The sequence below is a fragment of the Falco rusticolus genome, chromosome Z (assembly GCF_015220075.1).
Source record: "Falco rusticolus isolate bFalRus1 chromosome Z, bFalRus1.pri, whole genome shotgun sequence".
Taxonomy (NCBI): domain Eukaryota; kingdom Metazoa; phylum Chordata; class Aves; order Falconiformes; family Falconidae; genus Falco; species Falco rusticolus.
In genome coordinates, this window is record NC_051210.1 from 74,590,989 (window position 1) to 74,603,972 (window position 12,984).

Here is a 12,984-nt window from a genome sequence, read left to right on the forward strand (position 1 = left end):
AGACCTGCAATTTGAAAATCCAACGCAGAGAACGGAAAAGCAAACTAGAAGAACTGGAAAGGAACTGGAAGAACAGATTGGACCAGGATTCACTCTGGTAACAATATAAAATGACTGGTGCAAATGTAAAAGCCATGAGGACCAGGCTCGCCTCATACTGGGGAATGACAGATCTTTTTTGTTTGTTCAGTATTCATAAAAATACAAATGGTTTCCCATGCATAAAAGAGCCCAGAAAGAAAACACCACATCATACCTCCCTGTGCCCTTTTCATTCTTAGCTCAGAAGCCATTTAGCAAGCTCATTTCAGTAAAGCCAATAGCAAAGGATATGATTTGGGAAGAAATCCTCTGCCAGGCACAGAAGGATTCTCTTAACTTCAAAAGCCCTGAATCGAGCAACATTGTGAACTGTGTTCAAAACAGGTATCTACCACAACAGGATGTGAGTCCTTCAGATTTTGCAGCTTCTGCTCCCAAGGCAGATGCAACATCATCCAAGAGTGCCAATTCTCATGGTAGTGAAAGAAAATTTCAGCAGGGTACTTGTGTGAAGATGGGATGTCTGCAGAGTGTGACAGCAACTTGGAGCTGTTGACCAGCAGGGACACCCACAGTAATCATCAGATGAGAAACAGAAACAAGCAGACAAGGCTCAGAAGCACATAGTTACAGAGAACTTTCTGCAAAGGCAGCTGTCTTAAACGTTAACAAAATGTAGTCCTCAAAGGAATTGTTAAGGTCATTTCAACCCTGTATTCCTGTCTGCATTTTTAACATTTAAATAGTTTGTTAGCTATTCAAGACAAGTCTCTGAAAATCCATTTCGCGCTAACGCTAACAAATAATCCCAAAGCCCCTGAGAGTTCTGCAGTGTACTGCTTTAGCTGATCTCTTGCAGCCTATGTGGCAACACAAACCTTCTCACAAACAAAATGGTTCAGCAATTACTACCCTAGAAACACAGAAATACTTAAATCATAGAATCATAGGATGGTTTGGGTTGGAAGGGACCTTAAAGATCATCTAGTTCCAAGCCCCATGCCATGGGCAGGGGCCTTCTCCAAACCCAGATCACAGCTTCACAGCCAAAAGCAGGTGCAGTAGGATGATTAGGGGATTCTCCAAGCTCCTTGTGTGGTCCAGGACCTCCACAGCTGACTCATCCCATCCTGTCTCAAACACAGGATGGTCAGAGTGAGGGGATTCAGCCTAGGACTGCACTGTCTCCACCTTGTATAGAGGGAGACTAATATAGTAGCTCAGAATAGATGCTGCGCTTTGAGAAAGACATAACCCAATAAGGCACATCCCACCACTGGCTGGATGAGCTGTGCACCCCAGAAAGGGCAAAGCTGCTTTTCATCTTAATTTGGCCAGTCCAGATCAAGGTCTGGCAGAAAGAACAAAATTGACTTAGTTTTGACAAATACAGGTAATGCCTGTGCCTTGTCTGCATCGGGATATCCCAGTAAAACATTTTTTGAATTAATGTTCATCTTTTTCTTGCAAGTAAAGGCAAGATGTAACCAGCAAAATTTGACTCAATTTTTGCCCATCGCTCTAGACAGACTTTGCCCTACTACATAATGAAAGCAAAGAGGCATAACCTTTCTTTAGCTCCTTTCATCTTAGCACCCCACTCCCAATTTAATTCCCCAGAATGCCTGATTAAAGGCTTTATATTAGTAATTAACCAGCATGGCAAAGATTTGGGCTCCTACCAAATGTTTGCAGCTGCAGCCTCTCTGGCCCCTGGGTCATTGTTCCCTCTACTGACAGCTTGATGACATCTGTATGAACCAGCTCATTCTGTAGGCAGAGGAGATTCCACATGAATAACATACTTCACAGCAACAATACATAGACATTCAGTACTTTGAAATGGCAAATTTTATGGAGGAATTTTAAAAAGCTGTCCAAAAGTTGCTTAATGCTTCATACTGGCAGTTGGCAACTTGCTAACATGCTGTTGTACGTAAAACCCCCAGGAAACTGATGCTGTGGTGCCCTGGAACAGAGAGCCTCTGGTACATCACCCAGACACAGGCAGCTGACCTGAAAAGCTTTGGGTTTTGAGGTCAACGTTTTTGAGTGGAGGTTAACATTGTCAGCTTAAATCATTGTGTTGTGACACCACCCTGTGTGGTTTAAGATGAGTATTGCATATTTATCACGAAGCTAACTAAAATCTGAACTAACGGGTAGTAACTTACCATCTTGCTATTATTGCCAGAGCAGCCTCGGTTCCCAATACTCACAACCTCACAGGCTCTGAGATTCAAATAACAGCAACATCTAGCAAGCAGCTCCCCCAGGGGAGAAGCGCCCAATGTTGCTGTTACCAGCAGACTTTGCAGGCCACAACACTGCTGTGCTAGGTGATGTATGGACACAGGGCAAAAAGGCTGGGTCCCAAATTGTTTACAGTTGAGGTGGGAGACAGAAGAAAATGGACACAATGTGGGTGAGTATGAGGAAACAGCGAGAGGGCAATGATCCATTCTTAGCCTAGCTTTGGGAATTAAAATACCACTGCAGAATGGAGATGGTTATGAATATAAGAATACTGTGGGGCTGATAAAAAGAACAAAGAACTAAAGATTAAATTAGTGAGCAGTGTGGGCTGTGGACTGGATGTTTTCATGAATTTGCAGATTTCCCACTGGAGCACTATGAGAACAAAACATAACTTCTTAGCTCAGTGAATCAGGCTTTAGTTGGAGCTTCTCTAAGCCCAGAGCAGAACTCAGGTAGAAAAAGAGATTCTGCCTGGCAAAGTCAATCTGAGGGAACTGCATGTTAGGAAAGGCGGGAGAAGACCTTGTGAGCATCTGTTCAATACTGCAGCTCAGAGGGGACCACATTCTGTAAGACATTTTTATCGTGTTTTGGGGGTACAAATTTACAGAAGGTTCAATAAAGGTAAAACCCCATAAAACGGTGTACTTCCTTCTCACTAATTTGCACTGCTGCACACCCACGTGCCCTGGCCTATTGATGGCAGTAACTGTTCTCTAATAGAGCAGCGAGAAGCAGGACAGACTCCTGCAGTTTGTGGAGCCCTACTTTCTTTTAGTCACTCTTCTTGCAGCACATGGCTTACCTCAAGTCAGATTCAGTCGGTAAAGGCATGAGTGATGCTAAGGAAGAGGCCCTATATGCTGGTGTATGTGTGCAAGAACTGGAAAGAGCAGTGCCCCGAGAATTCAGGAGCAGAATATATGCCAAATGCCACTCACTGCCCATCCAAATAGGACTGCTGGTGGGCTGCTGGGAGTGCAGTCAGGGCATGCTAAGCAGGCACTTGCCTCTGCTCAGGCTCTCAGGTCTGCCTGCTTTCCAGAGAGCATCTGTCCTGTCTAAGCAATGCCTGGTGGCCACACGGGTCTGGTCTGAAGAGCAGTTGTGGAGCTGCCCGCAGCTGGTCACATTGATATAACCAGTGTGTCTCACAGAGGTCAGACACATGACCTGTGCAGACCCAGAGATGTGCTAGCACACTTAACTCTCTTTTCTGGTAGAAAGGTAGCCCACACAAGACCTTTTCTCTAAGCACGCACCTTTTGCAGCCTTTCCCTGAAGATGCCTCCTGGCACCCCCACGTGGCTGAGACCTCTGTGGAGAGCTTCTGTAGCCTCTCACCTTCACAAAGTTCTTACTTCCCTGCTGTGCTGCTTTTGTTTTGTATCCAGCTTCACAGTCTGCAAAATGCATCTGTTCCTGGGGCTGTTTGTCCCCAGAGCCATTTGCATCTTCCTCTGAGTAAACAGGCTGTTGGACAGTTTGGCCTTACAGGAACACTGAACAATAAAATAATATGTTGCTTCTGCCTAACAATTGTAAAGTACTTTGAAAGCATTGGTGAATTAGGCCTTGCAGCTGCCTATTTCCCTTTTGCTGTTATTAGCCTCAAGTGATAAGGAGGTCCAGAGATGTTCAGTAATTTAGCTCTAGGTCATGTAGGAAGGGTGAACTACAACCACTAATCAACCCTGGGATTGCTGAGGATCAGTTTGAGAAGCAGTGCCAGGCTGCAGCCCAACTGATTCCTTCTCCTTTTTGATAGGCCACATGTGCACCCAAGGTGGGAGAGTCAAGTCATCCAGCTGCAGAAGTCCTGCATCTTTCCTCACCATTTCACACCTTCATGATGACCCAAAACCAAGCCGAGATGATAGCCTAAGCACACACAGCTCATGTGTGATCGCGCAGTTTGTCCAAAGTTATCGTGCCCATTTCTAACAGAGACAACCAGTACGGTCAAGGCAGATCAGCTGCCTCTAAGCTGACATTTGACAGTTCTTCTATCCAAATTTTGAGTGTAGCTTGCCAAAATCTAGCTGGAAGTAAGAATGAATTTATTCACTTTCTGCTCTCGGTTTCAGAAGTGTCAAACAGCTATCAGTGTTTGAAGAAGCTTTACTTCTGTATAGTCCTGTCAAAAAGATTAATGAAGCTCTCTTTCATTTATTCCCTATTTATACTATGGATTTGCAGAAGACCTCTGGAGTCTCTTCAATTTTATTCTAAATAAAACCCAGAGATGGCTCTTTTGCAAAACTGGCATTCAAGCAGATTATCCATTTCTCCTTGTTGGGTACAAACCCACAGATTGTAACAAAACAACCTTTTCATTCTGTTTCTTGCTTTTCTTGTTGAATTTCTGTCCAAAAGAAGAACCCAAACAGCACCCAAAACTTTGCTGTTTTCCACCCCTGCCACTTTCTTGCCTGCTAAGTACATCCCAGCTCTGGCAATTTCAGAGGTAACTTCACCTCAAACAGATCTTAAAACAGTGCTTTCCGTATGGGTATGGACAAGTTTATAACAGAAGGGCAAGGAATAAGTAGAAATAGCATTGTGTTAAGTGGATGCAGGTCTTAGAAGTCGCACCACGGATGCTTAAGGAGGTAAATCTATGTGCTCAAGGGACAGAAAAAAACACCAGCTTATAACGTGGTAACACAGTCAAGCACAGATGAATCACAGAAATGTTGCAGAAGACCCTCTACTACATGACTTGCTGTCAGAGTCCATCTGCAGACTCGTATTTAGGGCAATTAAATTAGTTTTTAAGTAAAGAATTTGAAAATCTTCAAAATGTAAAATCAAATAGCCAACAGAAAAAAACACATGTTGAAATTCAGAGACATACATTTAAGGGTCATTTAGGGACATTAATGCTAAGTTCTTGTGAATGTATGTACTCTAAAAGAAAAAGTGATCAAAGGCAGTTGTGTTGAGTGTGTGCTAGCAATGTCATGGTAGGGGGAAACCCTCTGCCTGTCTGACTGCGTGTTGCCATCCCACTGCGAGCTTACCCAGTGCTACTTTGGCAGCAGGGGAAGAAATTTGCACCATCCCTTTCCCATTCTGAATTCAATACATAGGGGAGCATTTTAGGGGTAAGAGTCTTAACACTGGGGAAGAAAATAGATTGCTCTGTCTCTGGATGACGCCCCTGGAACACAGAAAGTTTCAAAGCAAGGACCAGTCTTGAATTCCTGCAGCCTCAGGAGAATGATCTCATACTCAGGCCCGTGGGTTGCTACAGGTGCAGGCAGGATGAAGGTTAGGTCCTGAGCAAGGGGCAGGCTGGTTCTGCTCACTTCAGAGTTTAACATGGAGCCCCAGACCCAGCTGTGGCTGCACCTACAATCTTTTGCTGCCACTTCTTTTCAAACCTGGCTCATTAAATATAAAAATAAAACTAATGTGTCATCGAACTTTGGAGGCAATTAATCATAATTTGGCTGGGAAAAGAAATCATCACCTGCTGTTTACCTTAACTAAAGTCCATGAAACAATCCGACCATCTGAGGAGACGGAGAAGAAGTTCAAATTGTTGTCCATGTCATCCTTCTGCCACTTGACCTTAAAACAAGGAGATAGTCCCGGTCAGCACAAGGCACTCAGCATTAGCCAGACAAAGTTCCATGCCCTTAACAAGGTCTTCTGAAATCCTTCCTAAAAAGCAGCTGGTTGCCACCCCAGAGGCCTGCTGGTTCTCAACATGTTCGAACACCCTTACCTTCACAGGCAGTTTCAGAAGTGCCTCCAGCTTCTCCTGTCACTCAGTTTCTTGCAGGGATGCTCTAGAGAGGGGGCAAAATCCCACACCCGGGGACTCTGCACCTGCCCATGGCCATCTCCCCCAGCAGTGTTAGGACCACTGCCATTAAGGATGGGCCTTGTGAAATGCTAGCTATGCAGCGCATTGCACTACGGCACTATGCATCATCCCAGAGATCCCCTAAGACATCTCCAGATGACACCAGTGGTGCCCACAGAAAGGACTCAAGACACCTGAGTATATCACTGACCCTCCACAAATTAACCCCTTCCCATCTGGCTAATTACTCCAAGTGCAGTGCCATATGGCTACCCTTCAGCCAGACAACCTCAAATTAGCTTTCTGTCCCTATGTGGAGTGCAGATGAGCCCTTGCAGACAATGTGTGACATAGGTCCTTGGAGTACTTCTGTTTCAGAGAGATGAAAATGTCTCCATTAAAATTGAAATCCTCCCTACACCTTCAGAGCATCTGTCTGCCTGGTAAGGAGATCTGCCTTTTGACTGTGACAGCTCAGCAGGAGAGATTAGAACTCAGATAAATGGCTTACAGTTTAGAAGAGACATTTCAGTTAGACCAAAAGCATTAAGAACACTCGATTTTCAGATCTGGGAATTCAATCAGACTGAAGGGAAAAGGATGAGTTGTCATTGGGCCTGTCAGCACACACTCCTGTGGGCATCTGTCAGTTCAGGATGGGGACAAGCACTTCCACAGGTTCTGCTGAGGTTTTCAAAAGTATATCTGTTTCTGTCCAAGCAGTACAGCAGATACATTTCCCTAAACATTATCCCATAAACATGATAAATGGGCATGATTATCATAGAGCTTACTAAATACTCTACCTAATACTTGGTACCTATTCCAGAAGACAAGCAGCATTCTCAGTACTTTAATTACACAGACTGGGTATTCTGATGATACTTCCTTGGGATAAACTGTGTTAATTCTCTTTTGTAAAATTGTTTATGCTGTGAAGTTCTGTGGAGCATGAAAATTCAGCAAGAGACTCAGCAAAGAGTAATTAATCCTTTCGTGAACATGTGTCCTACCTAGAACACACTATTCTGAGGATGGAAAAATAAAATATAAAAAGAATCCATCTAGGAATACATCAAAATGCCAGTTTCATGTCCATAAGGCGCAATTGAAGAGACTTGAGTAGCATATACCTTTGAACATCCTTGCACAGGAGAAATTTTAGGGCTCCAAGTGGAACCACTTTGCTATCTGGCATTAAAGGAATAGTGCAATTCAATATGGCCTAGAATAAAATGGCTAGAGATAAAAAGATAGGTTAAATGGCATATATGGAGAACAGTGATTTCCATGGCTGGCCACCATGCACAAAATGTCCTGGGTATATCTATTCCAGGAACATATCCCTGGGATCATGAACTACTGCTGACAATGACGGTCACCTGCAGCTGCTTCAGATGAAGGGGTTGATGTAGTGAGGAGTTTTAATTCAAAGTGACAAACACAGAGTTCAGGGGAACTGGTTACAAACACACACCCATTGTGTCTCATACTGTGCACAGAAAAAGAGTTATGCTTCAAATCAGAGCTTTTAAAAATGTCACTCTAAAATTGTCTGACAAGAAGATGTTTTTATTTCTATGTCCAACACACCTCTCCTCTAACTCATGTTCTTCTCTTCAGTCTACTTTCCCAAATACTTGGGAAAACCAGACATACTTCTACACACCTCTAAGGCAAACTGTGTTCACCTGAGGTAGGGGAAGATATTTAAGACAGTATCTCCTACCAAAACGATGTGCAAAGGTTTTGCCATTTAAACCTGGGAGCAGTTAGGACAAATGGCTTAGATATCCTCTGCTGAGACAGGACTACACTGCAAGCAAAGGGGTTCTCCAGTATCTGAAACCTGCAGCCTGAACCCAGCAATGCCCTGAGCTACATGTGGAAGACAAATGCAGGTGCCACATACCTGTACTCAGTCAGCATGGGTCTGAGCCTTCCTGAAGTCTAAAGCCACCATCCAGGTTGCTTACACAATGCACATGCTAGAATCAAAGCTGGTCCAGACCCTCCCTGAATGAAGAGTCCCAGCTTGCCCCCTCTCAGTGTACATCTAGATGCTCATTAGTGAGCGCTGCTTGAGTTGTGCAGGGGCAGATGCAGCTGAGTTCTCAGCTCTGCGCTTGCCAAGTACAGTGTAAACATTTTGCACCTGAGCTAGAGCCAAGTGACAGCCCATCACAGCAGTGGAAAATACATGGATGAAGGCTCAGCAGCTGGAATCCACCCTGAACACCATGTGCAGACACAACTCCTCAGTCCTCAGGTCTATGCTAACACATATTGCAGAAACCTCATCTAGAGGTGAATGACAATAGAAGTGCTATCATGAGCTCATGTTTGTTTTTTCCCCAAGCCAATTCCTTTCAGCTTTCCCCAAGTGAAGAGCTTTTCCCCAGGGTTTGCCCAACTCCAAACACCCTCTCTGTGATGGAGATCTATTCAAGTTTTCTATTGTCGGTACTCAGTTAGGTGTCACAACTACTTCTCTTCATCCCTTACACAGACAGGGGGAGTCACCAGCCCCATAAGGTAAGTAGGCTGATTTGCTTGGGGTACTCCTGCTCCTACATTTAAAGCAGTCCACAGCACCTGAGTTAAGTACATATTGTAGACAGCTTGAGCACAGTCCCTGAAGGGCATTAGGATCTGCCCTCAAATGACTGTCAGCAGCTCTCAGTGACATTAGCATGAATTCCAGAAAACAGAAATTGGCACTTACCCCTTTCAGTTTTCCTTCAACATCTCTGACACCTTAATAGTATTTGTGATCTTTTTTCTCCCGATCTCTGAATCCCATGAATGCTTATTAAAGTAATTAGCCATCATGATACTGCAATCAAATCGGGCATCTGATCAGAACTGGCCTTTTCTCTGCTCCCAGAGGCCCGTGAACACGGCACAACCTCCTGTCATTAGCACTATCTGTGCTGTGCAGGGTGGAGCATTTGACGAGAGAACCAGGCAATTGTGTGTGTAGTGGCAAGAAGTTAATCTCCTGAAGCATGTGATAATCAAGCCAGGATTTTAGCTGCATGAAACAATTTACAGCAAAAGTTCAATTATGATACAACTAAGAGTAAAGTACCACATGAGAAATGAAAGTGTGTGTAAACTGCAGAAAGCAGACAAGCAAACCCAGCAGCAAGTCATTTGCTGTGCCTGATCATGATGAGACCTGTAATAAAATCACGGATCCACTGCTATTTTTTTGTGTGATCTTTAACCTGACTATTTTTGTAGTGCAAAATTAGTGTGTGAAACTCATTGCTGTTAGAAGAGCCTACGACTTCTTAATTTTTATTTCTTAAAACCTGTTTATTTATAAAGAAGTTGAGACTATTCAAACCCCTGTTTCATAGAAAAATAAAGATTAAAACCTGCATGTTCACTGCCATATACAGCAGGCTAGCAGGGCAATAATCCATCCATTCTTAGCAAGGAAATACTTTCATCTTTGTCCATGGCAGCTGGTAATGGCTCCTGTCCAGCAGGAGATAAGACCATTTATTCAATCTGATTTGAAAATTCCCATGTTTCTGATGTCATTCCTACATAAGAAATAATGTTTGATTACTTTTCACGGCACAGAGGCTGTTAGTCACACTGACAAAATACAATTGGTCAAAATCATCCCAGCCATGAGCCTGACTTGATGGCTTTGCAGGCAGCCACAGGCAGGATCTGCCTGCCTTTCTTACAAGATGACACCTGCTACTGCAGACACAAATCTATCCGGCTTGCCAAAGCTCAGCTGTGGGGTGCCAATGCAACACATGCACATTGACTGATGAGTAATTCCCTCCCTTTCTATTAATTATCCTTTAAGGAGCCCTTTGCCAGCATTGGAGTACCATGGCCCTGCTGACACCTGCCTGAAGTGAAATAAGAGCATTTTGCTCATTCAATGACTAAAATAATGGATAAAGTCTGTCACAGTTAGAGAAGGGGAAAGACAAAGGCTTTATCAAATCTATAGGTCACTCCTGCACAAACTAGCTAAATAAGACACTCGGATGACTCCAGCAAGCAAACAACTCCATGGGCTGCTGAGGAAAGTCCCTGCCAGTATGACCTGGGGAAAATTCCTTCCAGTGTCAGCCTGGCAATCAGTACAGTCCTAAGCAAAACCATCATGGCAACGCAGGGTTTGGAGGGACCCGAAAAGGGTATCTGTCATGCTCTGAGGCAGACTGGACACACTGCTACCACTGGTGACAATTCACATAAGGCTGTTCTCACAAGCCTCCAACAACAAACACTCAACAACCTCCCTGTAGATACATCAGTGCTTAATTGGCCTTTTACAGGAAATTTCCTTTACCACAAGTCAAGCCAATTACTCCTACCATCTTCCCAGCGGACACAGTGAACGATGGTTTATTTGCCTTTTTATGAAAGTCTTGAAACAGGCAAGAAAAGGTTGCTGTGTCACTGCTCCTTTCTTTTTTCTACAAACCCAACAAACACAATTGCTTCAACTGTTAGTTCCAAGTCCTGCTCTCCAAGCCTTTACCATTCCTGTTCTTCCCCTTCAGCCCTTCTCTGCAGCTGCAAACACATGGTACAGGGCTACCTGTAGGCATTAGCAGACAGGAGTTACAACCTCCTTTATCTTATATTCCAGCTAATAAATCAGAATGACACATGTGCTGCATATAACGTTGCTGACCATTGGCAGTGATCTGCTACACTCTCCCCTTCTGGCACTTTGCTGTCTAACCAGTCATCCCCTGTTTCGTATCTGTGTATTTAATTTCCCCTTTCTAAACATAGTATTTGCTCTTCTCTTTATTGAATTTCATCACATTGATTTTGGGTCTTTTTTCCAATTTATCAAGATCATTTTGAACATAATCATGTCCTGCAAAGTGCCTTGTCCTCCCAAGGGGGCTTCACTATTCTGCAATCAGAGTTATTAATGAAAGTATCGATCAAAAGAAGACTAAGATTAACAGGTACAGGGTCTCACTTGAAGCTTCTTCAGAGTCCGACAGCAAGCTCTGTATAACTGCTCTTTGAGCACACTGCCTGAGCCACCTGAGCAGCCTCTTTATGGTGATTTTACCTAATTCATATTTCTCTACTTTGGTTATAAGAATGTCACTGTGTGAGCCTGGATCAAAAGCTTAAGTCAAGTCAAGATGGATAGAGGTGATAACCTTGACTTCCTTCCCCTTTTTCATGAGGCCCATTTCTCTGAAACAAAAGAAAGAAAAGAAATTATACTGGCTTGACAATTTATTCTGGACAAATCCGTGTCAGCTTCTCTGAATCACCTTATTATCTAGACATTTACAAATGGTTCTGCCATTTATTCCAGTGTTTTTTCCAGTCATCAGAATTGGTCTGGCTGGTCAGTAATTCCCTGAGTACAGTCCTACCATTTTCCTCCAGATATTTTTTCACTTCTTCCAAACCTTCAAGAGCTTTCCTCCTTTTCATGGCCATGCTTGTCCTACAGGCCAGAGTGCAGCCTGATGCACTGCTGTGCTATCACCCACACTTTTGAAGTCCCTGTGGCTGGCTTAGGATGCCTCTAGCTTGGGTGAATTGTCCAGACACTGGTTTCTGGGCTCTGGTACCTTGCCCATGTCACTATCCCCCCTGCATGCACAAAATGTCCCTTCAAGGAAGCACCTGTAGAAACCTCTTTTGCCAGACATCAGCTTACAGGATCACTGAAAAATGTTTTGGGATTGATGACCACAGACTTTATATGTATCATGTTCCAGTTCTCCATGCCACAGGTAGGTGAATGTGTGTGAGTCCATAGGCAACAGCAGAGTGATGCTTCCCTTCATCCATGCCTCAGAGCACACCCCAGCCCAGCTTCTGAGTCAGGGTACTCAATCAGCTCAGATGCTGTAAATGGGCTTGCATATAAACACTAGGCTCTGCTTGAAATACAGGGTGGATGTAGCCCAAAACCTCCCTAAAATGCCTGTTAATGGTTTGAAATTGCTCTGGCTAGTTCTTTAAGTACTCCAGGGTATGTTTAAGCCAATCTTGCTGATGAGCAAGAACCTGTCTCATCTAAATATTCTTTAACGTGCTCTTTCCCTATTCTGACCTGTGCTTTCATCCTCTTGTTACATTAATCATACTAAGCAGCCAGTCTCAGACACTTATTGTAAGATTAAACAATACAGCATCAAATATTTAAACCTCCATACCACTCAGTATTAACTGAAAGCTTGCTTTAGTAATGAGTTTATATTCTTCATTCCTTTAACTTCTAATGCACTTCCCAAATATTTTCCCCTTTCCTTTTATGACTCAGGATAATCACAGCTCATTTTGAACCTTCACTTCCTCTGTATTAATTTGTCCTTGTGCTTTTCTTTAATACTCATCTTTAGACACACGTCCTTGTTTCTGTGCTTCAACAGTTTCTTTGTAATTCACTGCCGAGCTCTGGATGCAGCTGTACGGACCCCTCTCAGAGAGCTTGCCGTTCTGCCCAGCCCAGCATCTCAGGCAGTTTACCCATTTGGTTCAGTAGCTGAACGGAGCCATGGCCTCTTGCAGGAGCCTAGCACATTTGCTTCCCAGTCACCATGTTTTCCCCATATCTTGGGCACACAGGGATAAGCAGGGAGATTCAGACACTTCTCCTTACACTCATACTGGCTGAAGACTTTGACTCAAGGCTTCCCACTGGCAAACATTCGCTCCTTGAGCAAGCATGCAAACACAGCAACAGAACTAGCCTTCGGCTCACTCTAGCTCTGCCTGTCTGGCAGCAAAGCACAGACACAAACCCACTGTCAAAACCACATTTCTCCAGTGTCATTATGCATAAGCCTGGACCAAAGCAAAGCGCCAGCAGAGCTCTGGGGCTCTCTCAGGGTAGATGAGCTGAA

General features: G+C 43.9%; 1 protein-coding gene across 3 annotated transcripts in view; it reads right to left on the reverse strand.

Annotated features, from left to right (window-relative positions):
• Positions 1-12,984, reverse strand: part of DNAI1 (dynein axonemal intermediate chain 1) — a 152,209-nt gene that overhangs the window by 49,934 nt on the left and 89,291 nt on the right. For all 3 annotated transcript variants that reach the window (XM_037374567.1, XM_037374565.1, XM_037374568.1), the window contains 2 exons: positions 5,788-5,877; positions 1,725-1,812 (listed from right to left, as the gene is read on the reverse strand). In XM_037374567.1, the coding sequence (XP_037230464.1) occupies positions 1,725-1,812; positions 5,788-5,877 (178 nt within the window). The remainder of the gene's footprint in view (positions 1-1,724; positions 1,813-5,787; positions 5,878-12,984) is intronic.